Source organism: Augochlora pura, chromosome 11, assembly GCF_028453695.1.
Source record: "Augochlora pura isolate Apur16 chromosome 11, APUR_v2.2.1, whole genome shotgun sequence".
NCBI classification, from domain to species: domain Eukaryota; kingdom Metazoa; phylum Arthropoda; class Insecta; order Hymenoptera; family Halictidae; genus Augochlora; species Augochlora pura.
Window position 1 is genome coordinate 17,637,026 of NC_135782.1, and position 16,139 is coordinate 17,653,164.

Below are 16,139 nucleotides of genomic sequence, written 5' to 3' on the forward strand. Positions count from 1 at the left end.
GCAAGTAAACATTGGACTCATAATTGCTCAAATGCCAGCTTCCGTCAGAAGTTGTAATAATTTTTTTCGCGGGAAAAACTATAGTGGTTATCAAGAGGGAAGCTTCACCTTTCCATCGCCCCAAACCGGAGTGATCTATGTTTTTTTTAGCCGAGTTATCGCTAATTATGTGAGCTCATCCATTTTGGAATCGTCACGGTCTAACCATGACAGGCTTAAAAATCGCTCTAAATTTGATCTGCTGTAATTTCGCTCAAAATAATCGCACGGAGATGGGCCTAGGCCCATTTTAAAGGGAAAAGTCTGCTCTTTCATACGCCCCAACCTATTTATATCGTTTCTATTTTTTTATTCCATAAATTGTTTTATTGTTATAATTGTCACCGTTTTGCACAACGTTTATGGCAGTAAAAGAGTCCTCCGAATTTGATGGATTTAAAATGTTCTCTTTATTGTTGCTTGCAATATACGATTACTTCGCTGGTGGTTAAAAAAAGGTCAACGATAGATAAATGCAGTTAGACAGGTGGGTAGGGGGTAGGAGGAGGAGGAGGGGAAGGAGGATAGAAGTATTTTGGCATCGCCTCGGGTAAACGGTTAGAACGTGGACGCGTTACCGACGAGGCGTGTCGTTCCAATCGCTGGTAACGTTTTACGACAATGATGTCACTACGAAAGGATCATTTGAAGCGTGACGCTCCGTGACGGACCGCGTGTACAGTAGCCGAATCCAAACGGTGGTCTGCGCGATTAGTAATAGCCACCGTAGTGGCCGTACCCATGGCCGAAGCCATGATGGTGGAAACCGCCTAGAGGGGGAAGAAAATTTCTGTCAATGGTGAACGTCGATGAATGCTTTGTTTACGATCGTGCGAGCGATGAACAACGTCGATGAACATTTTGTTTGTAACTAATAACAATAACAACGACAATAACAACAGCAACAAGGACCAATAAAAACGAAAGTAAAAATGATAATAATAATAACAGATTCTCAATAAAGAAATTTTGATTTGAAGATTGAGTCAATTTTGCGAATGAAATAATTATGTATTGCGAATTTCATTAATAACTGATCATTTTCAAAGTGACTATGAGTTTTAGAAATGTAAAATTGATCGAGATTGATTTGTTAAGAAGTATACAAAATATTCATTGACGTCGAAGCCAGCCCCGTCTTGCTAGAAATCTATAAACCCCATGTGCAACATGGTCAATAGTTAGCAGCAGTTTCCCGTCACTGGAAATTATATAATTTCCAGGACATGGAAGGGTTCCTGAGGTGATTTGAAGCAACTTTTTCCTTTACAGAAATGTTCTACGAGGCTTCGTTCGCGAGTTATTAACGATAAACTGTTAGCGCCATGCCCTGATGGCAGTCGCCCCGCCCTTCGTATACGATTGGTCCGCGTTTCTCGTTAAGAACTTCTTAACGACGCCTCGGAGAAGATTTCGTAAAGGATAAAGTTGCTTCAAATGATCTCAGAAACCCCTTCGCCACTAGGAGTTACATAATTTTGGAACAACATGTATACTGTCTTACATGTATATATACCATTGCTGTAGTGATTCCACTTTGACCATGACATTTATATACATGTATATGTATGTATAATCATGTATATACATTTATATAACTGCTCAAGGGGTTAACGCAATTCCAGGGAATCTCTTACCGTAGCCATGGCCATAACCGTGTCCATATCCACCGTAGAACGGGTACCTGTAGCCGAAATGGTATGGATACCCGTAGCCACCACCATAGCCGTATCCGCCCAGGTATCCTGGTCTCGCAGACGCTACAGCGAAGATTACAGCCAGCAGCAGGACTGTGTACTGTGCAAACAAAGTAAGACAAATTAGTAGACCGAGAAATATTTAAATAATTATACCACGTCAAAATGCCAACAGAAATCTTTTTACAAAAATTTATGTATTGTATAAATTAGTATATAAATAAATATAAATAATATAAGTTGATGTATGCATTTCTGGATCATACAGTAGAATGTTTCAATATATCTGAATAAAATCAATGTTAAATTAAAACACTAGCATAATAATGCATACTTGAAAAGTGCAATCGATTACATTACAATATTTATTTAATTATTGATCAGTGAAACCAGATAATAAAACGATTCTATATTAATAAAATTCTACAGTGTTAATATACAAAAGTGCACTAATATTTAAGTAATATTAATTGTATTCACAGAATTATTTAGTGTAACCTGGCATAGAAATAGTTCTATCAGAATAACTCCAAAAATAGAACATTTAAGAATGCAATGACATTACACAAAAATGACAGCAATGTTATTGCAATTATTTAATTAAATCTGACGCTACAATATACACGACACGAACACTTATGCATGGAGCATACCCAATCACTATCAATAACTTTAACACTGTTATAATTATTTTAAAAATTCACCAGCACTCAAGAGACATTTATTAACATTAATAAAATTATTATTAACTATAATCCACCACAGAAACAGCTCCTAAAAATTTTAAAAAATTATAACAGTCCTCGATAATGCAGAAAACGTTCCAGCAAAGTTAAACAAAAATTCAGCAACACAATGACTTACGAACTTGCATAAATAAATTCCTGAATTAATGAAAAATTATTTTCTTTAAAATCGACGAAGCACTGTTTAAAATAATAATAATACTGCCTAAATATTGTCACCAATGAGCATGATCTATAAATAAACCTTTGCCTTAATTCACAAAATTATTATTTTAAATAAAAATTGATTATTCCAACAACAGGATGAGAATGAAGAAAGTACTCACAAGTTTCAAGCAAGCCATCCTCTGTCAGGTGACACTTAGGCCGTCGTTTAACCTGTACGCAAAAAAAATCCACTAAATTTTCTCCTCCGATCGATCCGCGGTGTTCGCCACTGTGTTTGCTCCGAACGTCTCCTCCGTTGTTCTTTTATAAGAAAGGCGGGGTCCCCGCGTAGCCGGCGCGACCCCCGACGACAAAATTTTCCCAGCCTTCGTATTGGCTTTCCTCTGTTAACGCTAATAGCAAAGGCCCCGGCCGTATTGTTACCCTGGAATTATGCGAATGCAACGCGTCATTATGAAAAGAGAGGAGACGGTCGCGCGCGCGACCGTTTCGAGATGATACGCACGGAGCGAGAAAAAGGGAGAGAGATAGATAGATAGATACATAGCTAGATAGATAAATAGAGAGAGAGAGAGAGAGAGAGAAAGAGAGAGAGAGAGAGAGAGAGAGAGTCCCGCAATCCGCCTTGACATCCAAATTCGCCGTCGTGAACGGTTCAACGTTCCTGCGTTTGTTTCCCAATGGCTTTCCGTGAAACTCGTCGTACGAAAAAATAATAACACAATGCGGACGATGGAAATCCACCGTGTCCCTCCCCGCCCCCCTCTACCCCGTTGGGAAATTCGCCGGGGGATTCCCGGCGTAATGATGGTGCCTCCCCGTGAAATTAGCGTTCTCCGGCAATCGTGGGACGGAACCACCGTGAATGGACTACGCCCGGTGATTTCGGGGCCTGCTCGCGGACCGGAGCACGATGATATGTGTGACATACCTGGTGCAATGTAATGTGTATAGTATCGTTTTTGATATCCATAATTTAATGTAGCGTTATGCAGTGTGATATGGTAGATGTAGCATGAAATAGTGTGTACAATATACAGTGTAATGTACGTAGTATGATATAGTATTATATAGTATAATATATGGTATTTTACAATATTACAGTATAATATAATATGACAGTATATTAGAGTACAGTATAATACATAGTGTCATACAGTATTACAGTATAACATGACAGTATATTAGAGTACATTGTCATATATAGTATCACAAAGTAGTACAGTATAATATCACAATATATTAGAGCACGGTATAATATATAGTATCATATAGTGTCATAGTATAATATGACAGTGTATTACAGTACAGTATAATGTAATACAAAATATTATAAATATAGTATAATATAATATAATATAATATAATATAATATTATCCATATCCAAAGTATATCCATGCAGAGTATAATGTGGTATGTAGACTATAATATAGAATACAGAGAAGTATATATAACTCAATACAGTATGCATAGTATAATGTAGTATATACAATACATCCCTTATCATTTATAATTATATATAAAAATTGAAATATATAATATTTGAACAGAATAAAAATTGTTTCGTCTTCGAAGAAATATTCGAAGACGTCTTTTGACCGACTATTAGCAACTACATTCAAAACAATCATTAGATGCGCTTCATCCGCGGTGAATCACCCGTTCTCTGCAACGTGACTGTGTTTACGAAATGCAAATATCTGGAGCCGAGTGATTTATGTATTTTTTCAAGACGTCAATGACGACATCGTCATCCTAGTGAAATATCCAATGAGTGACGGTCAAAACAAAATTTTAATTTTTTAAACTCAATTAAATATTCTTGTAAAAACAATTGAAAAATTTTATCGAACCACTATGCACTGTCTACGGTGTAGACACTATTACACGAGCTTAATTAACCCTTTGCATAGTTAAATTACTGAGATATATAATTATATATTTATTGTTAAATATGGCGGAGATCTCGCCTTTTAAACAACCTTAGTGAAACGCCCTGTAGGTATAGTACGCAGAGACTAGACTCAGAAGATGGCACCCGTATCGTGATCGAAACAGAAAAGAGGACGAAGAAGAAAAGTCAAATGTTACGTAACAGGTGCAAGGAAGGCAGAGGCAGATCGTGTTGCCAAACGTGGGGATTGCACTCTGTGCACGCTGGTTGGACGAAATCGCGAGAAAAAAGGGCTATTGCGACGGTGCTCGTGACGCGTTCGATTAATTGGACAGACTTAATGACCGATGACCGGGTCACTATGACTCGATAATAGCTAATCGGCAGCTCGGTTTTTTTTTAGATAATTATTTTCTTGAATTTTCATCGAATTCGAAAATTTTCTTGAATTTTTCATGAATTTTCCTTGAATTCAATAAAATTAATTTTCCTGAATTTTCCTCGAATTCATTGAAATTTATTTTCTTGAATTTTCCTCGAATTCAATAAAATTTATTTTCTTGAATTTTCCTCGAATTCGATGAAATTTATTTTCTTGAATTTTCCTCGATAAAATTATAAAAATAATATTCGAAGACGAAGATACAAAGAGGCTTCTGGTTGCAGTAGGAGGTTACTAATTCGATGCATCGACGTGTCCGAATGCATTGCCTCACGCTGCGAAATCTGCCGATGACTCGGGAGAAGACACGATAATTGATCGTCGTTGCGCGCGGCAACTAATTATTACGTTTCTCGAGAGAGGAAAAAAAATGGCATCACTCCGTGAATCATTAATTGTGGCCTGCTTTCCTCCGCAATGCTTGCATTATACCGCACTGGAATCCCCGGCAATTTGAATACCCTGAACCATCGCAGTCGCAGTATTTTGTTGAACCATTTTCCTGATACGATTTATTTATTTTATTTATGAAAAAATATTAAGGGAATATATTAGTCGCCAGATAAATTTTATTATATTGGCTAGACAATTTTTTTAAATTTATACTTCTGTATTACTTGGCAATAGTGCAGTTGGAACAGTTGGCAACCCTGTGTTTGAAATAAGTTGCAAAAACGATTAAAATTCGTCAACTTTGACGGACTATAACTCCCTGAAAAATGATCATAAGCTGATGGCTTTACCGTAAAATAAACCTTAAAACCTCCACTTTAAAACAGTATTTCTCAATTTAATATAAAAAATACCCTTACTCCTGCAGAAATTTAAATATAACCATAAAAACACTACCCCCTTTTCGCTGGACTTTCCTATGCCATTAACAAGCTCCAATTCAAAGTGCTGTAACTTTGCTTAAAAAAATCGCAGCTAGGTGGAATTTTCTTTAAATTAAAGGAGAAGAATCACACTTTATTCCACTGAAAACTGCATCTCTAGAAAAAATTTTCCAAAGTCCCTGCATTTTTTCAAAGTTGGCTCTTTAAACATGCCAAACATGGTCGTAGAAATAAAAAGTTATTGAGGTTAGGGTGAGTGCGATTAAAAATCGAGTTGAGTTATGTAAAAGTAGAGGATTCAGGCTTTAATTTGGCGTAAAGATCGTCAACCTATAATTTTTTTTTGTATAAGCTATCGTCGATCGAATTTGGTCAATTTTGACCCAAAATTGTACCAAGATTCCTAACCTTTCAAATATTAATATTCTGGATTTTTATTACCACACTTTACTTAACAGTTTCTCACCAATATCGCCAACACCTAGAAATGAATCATCGCCGCTATCTGCGCCGGAACCGTTCTCGTCGGTTACGTGATCCTATTTTTTTTCCTGTTTTCACGCTATTTCCCCCGGAATCGGCGATCGATCGACAGAAAAGCCGAAGGACTTTTCCGCGAGTTACGTGGATCGCCGCGCGGTCTCCTTGAAAGGCGCGGCGTTATAAATCGATTTTTACTGCGTCGCCGCCGATCTCGAGCGAACGGTTTCCCCGCGCGCCAAGGACAATGACGGAGGAGGAGGCCTGGATCGATGATCCTCGGAGATAGGAGCAGACAACGCGACACGCGCGCATGGCGGAGGTCAGGAAAATTATCAGACCGCGCGCTGCGTCGACGCGCCGCATAATTGCCGGGATAAGGCCGATCGGGCCCCCCGTCGTGGGAACCTTTTTGTGTATCGCCAGCGATGGGAAATGCTTGACCGAGCCGCGTATCGTCCCGTCGAACGGCAATTAATCCGTTCCGTTGACGGGCCGCGCGAGTCGAATCCGACGAGGACGCCCGATTAGGATCGACGGTGTGGGAAACCTTTATTTGTTTTAATAATCGCGGAATTGTATAAGCTGCTCGATGAATGAACCGTTTTTATAGTGAGAAACTCGCCGAGGAGCGTGCAAGCGATCGTATTGCTAATTAACTTCCTGTCCTCGTCCGAGAAACTGCTACTGTCACAGCCGGATTAGCATAAATAATTTACTGTGCTGTAAAAACCAAAAGAAACTTCGAAAATCCTGTCCTTCAGAAATTAGATTCCCCGGGCGATTTGAAACAACTTTTTCCTTTGCGAAAATTCTCTATCTCGTTTCGTTACCGAGATATCGCCGGAAAACGTGGACCTATCATAGCAAAGGCTGCGCCGCTAGCGTGGTTTTGTGATTGGCCGGAGTATTTCTTTAATAACTTCTCAACGGGGCCTCGGAGAACATTTGTGCAAAGGAAAAAGTTTCTTGTATCCACCTAAGGCATCTCCTCGCAAAAAATTTTCAAGTTCTCTTGAACACGTTAAACAATCAATGTTTATATAATTATTCTTTATTTCACCGTCATTATACCAGCTCCAAAGGAAAAGAAGGGCACGTGTAGATATAAATAGTTCGTCTTAAGGTCTACAATTTGGTACTCCTAGGTCCTCTACCCCTCCCCACCTAGTTTCGTATTCTTAACGGCGACGGGCAGCGGAAGGAAGAACAATTGTTGATTCGACGCCAATGCCTCGACGACCTCCGACTGGCCTTCCGCGACTGCTTCGGCGCCGGCTTCGGCCTCCGCGTTGGTTGCCGGTTCGTCTTTGGTTTTTGGGTCCTGCTTATCGGATTTGGGCCCGTAATGCCCGTTGTGATGGTAGCCATGGTAGGGGTAATAGGGGACCAGGGGAAAGGGCCCGAACGGGTCGTGGATGTACGGGTACTTGAACCGTGGTATAAAAGGATCGAAGAAGCCATGATTGTAAGGCTTGTAAGGGAACACAGGGAATCCGGAATACTTTGGGAAAGGGCCGCCGTAAAAGGGCCCATAACCGGGGCCATACCCAGGACCGTATCCATAGCCATACCCAGGACCATATCCATAACCATATCCATAACCATGACCATGCCCATTATTATTATTATGCCCATTATTATTATTACCATTCCCATCGGCATTTCCCCCCTCTGCTTGGCCAGCGTTTTGCCCGTTATCATGCCCATTATGATGAGGCCTCCCATGGTGATAATAAGGCTCGTATGGAGAGTAAGGCCCATAATCGTTGTACCCATGGCCCGAATGATTCCCTCCATGATGACTATCATTGTAATGAGGCCCATATCCGTAGGAATGGTACCCGTGGTAATGGGGCCCGTAGAAGCCATTATGAAAGGGCCCATAATGGAAACTAGGGTAAAGGTAACCTCCCTTCTGATTCTGGTCCTCCGTCAACGAAGCTGGATTCTGAGCATCCTGATCTTCTCCTGATAGCTGCTCATTTGAAGGATGAGCTTGGGGGTAGATGTCGCTATGATGGTTACCATAAGCTGATGGGCCAGGTGTGTGGTAGGGCTCTTGGTAGTTTAAACTATAGGGCCTGTCGTCCAAGTCCCTAGCTGGCTGTGGGTCATCGTTAATCCCACCATTGGCGTCGATATCAGCCACTGCTGATGGCTGCTGCTCCCCAGTCACTGGAGTCTGTGGAGGAGGATGACGATCATGATGATACTGGCGGAACAAGGGCAGGTAGCTGTTGGGTGGCTGGACCAATGGGTGCACCAGGTCAGGCTTGTACTTTAACCCAACCGGCTGCCGATACTCGTTCCCATAGTGCAGCGCTGCGTGGTTCACTTCCCCGTCCACGGCGTTCCCCCTCTCCTCGACGCTTGGGGACTCACCGGGCCCGACGACCCCCTCCCCACGGGGTATCCCTGGCCTAGGGCCCACAGGGAACCGGTACACTTCCGGATTGAACGGCTTAGCATAACGGACCGCCTCCGCCGCGTTGTAGACGTTCCGGAATCCTCTTCGCTCGTCGACCAAGGTGGCACTGCGATCGCCTGCTAACCTCTTCGCCCGGCCACCTAGCGTCCCGTCCAGGAGTCTACCGTCGCTCACTTCTACGTCATCAGCATGGAACGGCTGTACCTCTAACAGCTTCTTCAGAGGACCTGACAGTTTTAGCTCCGTCTGGTTGCTTCGAGTGTCTCGCAGCTCGCCAAGCAACGTCGTTGACAGCACAGATGCGATGTTCTTCGCGAATGATGTCAGTACCTCGGGACCTACTATGCAAGTCATTGGGTTAGGGTTCGTTCTTTGGGCTAGAGTGGGGGGTGCTTAATCAGGTGTAAATTTTTTGGTGTTTTTGGAGATTTAATTGCGAAGGGGTGGGAGCTTTTTTGGAGATGAAATTTTGTCAAAAAAGTGGTGTTAAATAGCTTATAAAATTTACAGAAAATTGGCTATTATTCTGTTGGTGTTTATGAGAGTTTTATGGCGAATGGAAGAATTCTTTTTACATCTGGGAGTGCCGGATGATGATCATAGCTATTAGCATTGATTCTTGTCCAAATTTAGGAATCTCGCAAATCTGGCATGAGATCAGCGACGTTGACAGAATGAAGAATGCAGAAGGCGTGTTTGGTGTCATAGTATCCTGGGAACCTTGGGAATTTTCAAAAAATTTAATCTTCGCTTTCGATTAAAACGATCGTTTAGCGTCAAGGATTATTGAAATGCGACGGAACGGTAGAAAAAAAGTGATCGGTCTTGCTGAATTTAATGCCGCATTCCATCGGTTCCAGGAAACTATCCTTGGCTCGTGATGGTAGAATATACAGAGATGCGAAAAATAGCGTCTACGTATTTTAATTCACCGTCGAAGATTGCATTTTTTTCTTTTTAACACGTTCGTCATCCAGCGCGAATCGATCGAGTTTCTTAACAAAATCTGATAGCCAGAACTCGTAGGATAATAACGTTATATTTTATGTATTAAATATAAATTAACGTATTTTTCAATTTAATATAAAAAATACCATAGAAAAACCACCCCTTTTCCGCTGGACTTTTTTATGCCATTAACAAGACCTAATTCAAAATGCTATAACTTTGCTTAAAAAAATCGCAGCTAGGTGGAATTTTTTTAAATTAAAGAAGAAGGATCACACTTTATTTCACTGTAAACCGCATCTCTAGAAAAAATTTTCCAAAGTCCATGTATTTTTTTATACTTGGCTCTTTGAATATGGCGAACATGGTCGCATATATAAAAAGTTATTGAGGTTAGGGTACGTCCGATTAAAAATCGAGTGAGGTTATGTAAAAGTAGAGAATTCAAGCTTTAATTTGACGTAAAGATCGTCAACCTATGATATTTTTTGTAGAAGTTATCGCAGCGGAATTAATTAATTGTCGACGTTGAAATTTCCACCCCCGATAAGACAATTTTCTATTGTTTCAGGAAGCGTTTCAAGGGTGCGGCCATAACTATAGAATAATCCGCTTACTGACTCCGGCTTTGGCCGCGTTCACGTCGCCGCGGTGGATCCACAGAGCCGCGCACAGCACCGTTATCTGCGGCAGAACAAAAGCGATGGTTAGAATCGGTCAGCTAGTGGGGGATGGCTTTCTTTTTCTTTGTGCCGCGAAAAAGACTCCCCCTCTGCCCTCTCCACCCCGTCAGGCTGCGTAACACACACGGTAATGAGACCCCACGACGATACCCGTGCCCGGCAATTTTCTATAATACGATGTTTTATTTGTCATTGGCTGTCGCAACCGTTGTACGCGCGCGAATACGATGATCGACGCACCGTTTCGTGTGCACGTGTGCGACACACTTGTCCTCGGACACGGTGCGGGGATTGTGCAAATTTCGAGGGTGCAATCGTGGGATGTTCGGCGGTGTAATTTCGACATGCAGCTCTTTTACAGCATTGCGCGATCGAATTGTGAATATTTGTCGCGGGGAGCGTTGCAGGTGGATAGGATATCTTATGGATCATTAAAAGAGACGCTCTTTGGTAATATTCCGTACCTATAACCTGGCCAGGAGCGCAGTTTCAGGCTGCAATAACACACTGAATATAATTACTTAAAATAATCATAGCGTAGCATAATTTTTGGAGAAACTTGGTCAACTTTAATTATTGATAGCTCCGCGAAAAATCATCATAGAACAATGATTCTTATTTTAAAATAAAGCTTGAAATCTCCGCTTTCAAACCTCTTTCCTCGATTTTGAATCATGCATCCCTGACATTTTAATTCTCCAAATTAGTGATCAGACTTCTTATACTGAGAATTGCGAACTTTGATAAAATGCACAGACTTCAATAAATGTTTTTAAGGAACGCTGTTTTCATTCAAATAAAGTATGTTCTTTCCCCTTTAATTTGAGATAAAGAAAATGTGACTGCTATTTTTTTTCGCGAAGTTACGGCAGTTTAAAGTGACCCTTGTCAATCCTGTGTGACGGTTGACTGGAAAGGGGGTGGCTTTTCTATGGCTACATTTAAATGGTTACAATGGCCAGGGTGAGTCAAGCGTAAAATCCAATAAAAGGGTCTTAAAGCAGAGGTTTCAAGCTTTAATTTAAAGGTAAGATCATTGTTGTACGATCATTTTTCGCGGAGTTATTGTTAATCAAAGTTGAGCAATTTTTGTCAAAAAGTTTGGAATATCATTTTTGTAGCAGTAATTACTACGCTATAGATTTGACAACATCTACTGTAACTATATCATTGGTAGCAACAAAGAGTTACAATTTCACACAAAATATTTCCTCTAATATAGAAATTATTCAAGTTTCATATTTAGCCTAGAATAGTATTTATCTAAGTCTAATAAACTAATAAGAAAATTGTAACATACAAACATTTTTGATTAAAATTCATCAACTTTGACTGACTATAACTCCGCGAAAAATCATCCTAAGCCAATGACTTTTACCGTAAATTAAAGCTTAAAGCCTCCACTTTGAAACAGTATTCCTCAATTTAATACTAAAAATACCCTTACTCCTGCAGAAATTTAAATATAACCATAGAAAAACCACCCCCTTACCGCTAGACTTTCCTATACCATTAACAAACCCTAATTCTAAGTGCTGTAACTTTGCTTAAAAAAATCGCAGTTAGGTGGAATTTTTTTTAAACTAAAGGAGAAGAATCACACTTTATTTTACTGCAAATGGCATCCCTAGAAAAAATTTTCCAATGCCCCTGCATTTTTTTAAACTTTAACTTGTCATTTTAAACTATATAAAAAGTTATTGAGGTTAGGGTAAGTGCGATTAAAAATCGAGTTGGGTTACGTGGAAGTAGAGAATTCAAGCATTAATTTGCCATAAAGATCCTCGATCTCTGATTTTTTTGTAAAAGTTATCGTCGATCGAATTTGGCCAATTTGTAACCAAAATTTGTCCATGATGGAATTTTGTTGAAACAGTGTATTTGTTTAAATTAATTATATTTTACCAAGTCTAGGAAATAAAATTCGACCACTTGGACTGTAATATACCGTGGACAATTGTTAAGTACATTCAACGACGTGATCATCCCCGGCATCCATGTTTTACCAGAGCCGGTGACATTCCGATGACGCTCGCTTCTCATTTCTTCTGACGGAACCTGTTCTGACGCCGAGGCTGCGACGCCTGGCGAAATCAATCGATCATAATCTCGCGCGCTGCTTCCTGAAATTCCCGGAATACCAGGAACAGTATCGATCGCGATTATGGTCCCCTGATTACGTAACCTGTGTGTCAAGTTCCGAGAGAGACACGACGAGAAGAGGAATAATGAGAGAAGAAAGCAGGAAAAATGGAGTGCAATCACGTCGCTTATTGTGAAGAAAATTAGCCTCAGTGAATTGCTATGTTACGACTTATCTCTCTCTCCCTCTCTCTCTCTTTCTCTCTTTTTTTCTTTGTCTTTTTTTTTATCGAAAGGTAATTACAACACGTAGGATAGCGAATCAACGAATGTCAGTTATCAGACGGCTTTCCAATAATACACGTCGACGAAGACGCTCTTTTAAAGCTGTCATGCTTTCGAGTTCGCATGACAGTTTCTAGGAGAAATTCTTGATGACATGGAATTAAACAATTGATCGCGATCGAAGCAGAACTGGACGTCTGGCTATTTTCTTATTAATTTTTCGTTCGTATGCAATTATCGTATTTTTTCTACTGTGATTTTGTAATATTTTTCGTGCATTTCCTCGACTATTTTGTTAATTTGTTTTGTATATTTTGTGATATATATTTTTTAGTGTATATTTATATATTTTTCATTTATATATTTTTCTGTATATTTTCCAATGTATATTTTGTATCGTCTATTTTGTAATACATACTTTGTCTTGTACATTTTATATATATATATTCAATTTTTCTCTTAATTTATTTTTTACTTCCCTTAATTTATTTTTTACATCCCTTATTTTATTTTCTACATCCCTTAATAAATTTTCTAACTAATATCACGAATATTCTCTAATATTAATATTAACAATATCCAACAATATTTTCATCAATAGCATCATCTAAATCACTCATTGTATTTTCACAATTGACTTTATTCACAATGAAAAATTATTAGAAAAATCGAGGAAAATTCTACGTGATGAGAAACGAAGTATTTAAACGAATAGGACGTTATTCATTAATTTCAGTATACAGTAATCGACGGTTCGATCAGCTGAGGGGAAACAAGTCTCGATAAAAACGATATACACACAGTAGAGTTTTCAATTCAATAAGGATCGATTACCGCTGATTAATTCACACGGAAAACGAGCCAGACATTGTCTTTCGCGCTCCATTCACGTGGTTCGTTCATTCACGAGATTCATGTGCACGGGATCGGCGGCACAAGATCGCTATAAATCACGTGGTGAGCCACTTACGCCACCAGCAACGTGATCCAAAGATTACTATAGCATTTAAAAAAATAATAAAGAAATATAGCAAGCAGTGTTTACATTGATTAATAATAATAATATTTTTATATTATTAGTATGGCTATTTATGTTATTATATTATTACTATTATCTATAATTTAATATTAATTATTCAATATTAATATTAATTTTTATACATAAATATTTTAATTATATTAATATATAATAATTAGTATTATATTATAGATATAGATCATATATTAATATAATTATATATATTATAATATATAATATTAATTATTAATGATTTATTATACAATCAAGACTATAAATCACTTATTACACTGTTAATATTATTAATAACGTGGAAATGAAAAATTATAAAATCACAAATTATAGAATAATAATACTGGCATTAATAATCATTTTTAACTACGCGGACAATAACATATTGCAACAATGTTATTTTTAACGACCAGTTGTACGACGAGATAAAAATCCGGCCAATTAATCAATTATTTCAATGGATATAATTAGCGAAGGTCGCGAGAGGAGATCATATATTTTCTGCGTAAACGCGGAGAAGGTTTTTTTACGGTGGTCTCGCAGCGACGATTGTCGTTGCATAATGATTTTTACTTACGGTTATTAGATAGATTTGAAGTGGAACGCGTTCTCAGAACGCGATCTATTGTCTCGGTATATTGTTGCACCGCTGATCGTAATTAGCATGATTGCGCAACGTTTGATCCTTTCTTTCCAGCAAGGACGCCGCTGCGGTTTTCAATATATAGGAAAGTTCACGTGGTTCGTCGTCGTCTACGTCCTCGTCGTTTGAACGTGTTCACCGTGAAAAACAGTTCATTGATGAAGGCACAACGACATTAATCTTGTACAACACCTGTTCGACACCGATATTCAACGAAACAAATGAGAAATAATCGCGATCCATTGTGTTATATCGATCGGAACGACGCTGGCTGATTTATTGGGATGATTCATGTAATAAAGTTGAAATTTGTCGGAAGATAAATTATTGACCGCGATGACATTCGTTTGGAAATCAAAGTTGCAAGATTCGAGGGAATATTGAAGGCAAGGAGAACGCTCAGGGTTGCATTGTCGACGCGCGGAAATCAATTGTTCACGGTGTTGCAAATTTTTACGGTTTTTTCTGTTGGTATTGGCGTGCTGTTTTATGAGGTTTTGCTTTGCTCTTAGTTGAAGAGAAGCGTTGATTATTGGCTTGTAGATAAAATTGTAATAAGTTGAGATGTTTCGGAATGGTATAGCAATGATATTGTATCAAAATTACAATAAAAATGGTATCATAATTGCAATAGAAATGGTAGCAAAGTTGCAATACAGATGGTAGCAAAGTAGCAACGAAAGTGGTATAAGTATTTCACCAATAAATTCATGCGAAGTTTTGACGAACCACGTGACAAAATGGTAATAAAAATCGCAATAAAATTGCAATATAAATCGCAACAAATTGGCAATAAAAAATAACGACAAAATGGCAATAAAAATCCTAACAATGTGGCAATCAAATTGGCAACAAAATCGCAATAAAATCACAACAAAGTTGCAATAAAAATCACAACAAAATTGCATTAAATTCACCTAACATAATTGCAGTCAAACTGCACCAGAACTCTTCTAAAAGATTAACAAAAACCCAACGACACTGTATTAAAATTTTAACAAAATTGCAACAAGAAAATCTGCCAAAATTCTGTCAAATCGTCAACGACACTGTATTAAAATTCTAACAAAATTGCAACAAGAAAATCTGCCAAAAATTCTGTCCAAACGTCAACGAAACTGCCACTTGATTCCATCTGGTTCACAAATGAATCGAAGCGGAATTTAAAGCGTGCACTTCATTAATACAAATCGTGTGCAACAGAAGCAACGAAGCCTGTATTGTGCAACGCGATGTCGCGCGGTACGCGAAGCATACGTTCGAACGAGCGAAAAAAATGAATTTTCTCGTTTCGGCGAGGTAAAAGAGAGCGTGTGTGGCCCCGTAACCGCGCGGCGGATCCTCGCAATATGATCTTCGCGGTTGCGACAGACACAATATGATCCTCGTTATCTTTCATTTTTTGATTTCGCCTGTTCTGTCAACGGAGGGACCGGCACTAGAGTAGAGTAGATTGTCGTTCGTAATGTACTCACGTGAAGCGGGCAACGCATCGTGCGTGAGGCTCGTGTGACGACTAACAGTCATACACCGTGCTCGATGTCATTTATACTTTCTCCTCCATAAAACGCTTTTGCCCTAATTCAAATGACATAAGACTGACAAAATTTTGCATAATTCCGCGGGAGGAGGATCCCGTCGCGCCCGCGAGCGGAACTTCGCGGATGATCTAACAGCAGGATTTTTCTGGTGACACGCCAGCGAGAGGGACATAATTGACGGCGAGCAATCGAC

General features: G+C 39.1%; 2 protein-coding genes across 2 annotated transcripts; both read right to left on the bottom strand.

Moving 5' to 3' along the window:
• Positions 1 to 425: 425 nt before the first annotated feature.
• Positions 426 to 2,954, bottom strand: LOC144476902 (uncharacterized). Its single transcript, XM_078194221.1, has 3 exons — positions 2,809 to 2,954; positions 1,677 to 1,836; positions 426 to 809 (listed from the first exon to the last, which is right to left on the bottom strand). Exons 1-3 carry the CDS (start codon positions 2,824 to 2,826, stop codon positions 751 to 753), a joined length of 237 nt encoding a protein of 78 aa, XP_078050347.1. The 5' UTR covers positions 2,827 to 2,954; the 3' UTR covers positions 426 to 750.
• A 4,502-nt stretch (positions 2,955 to 7,456) lies between these two features.
• On the bottom strand, positions 7,457 to 12,408 carry LOC144477181 (uncharacterized). Its single transcript, XM_078194670.1, has 3 exons — positions 12,334 to 12,408; positions 10,300 to 10,366; positions 7,457 to 9,075 (listed from the first exon to the last, which is right to left on the bottom strand). Exons 1-3 carry the CDS (start codon positions 12,406 to 12,408, stop codon positions 7,457 to 7,459), a joined length of 1,761 nt encoding a protein of 586 aa, XP_078050796.1.
• Positions 12,409 to 16,139: the final 3,731 nt, after the last annotated feature.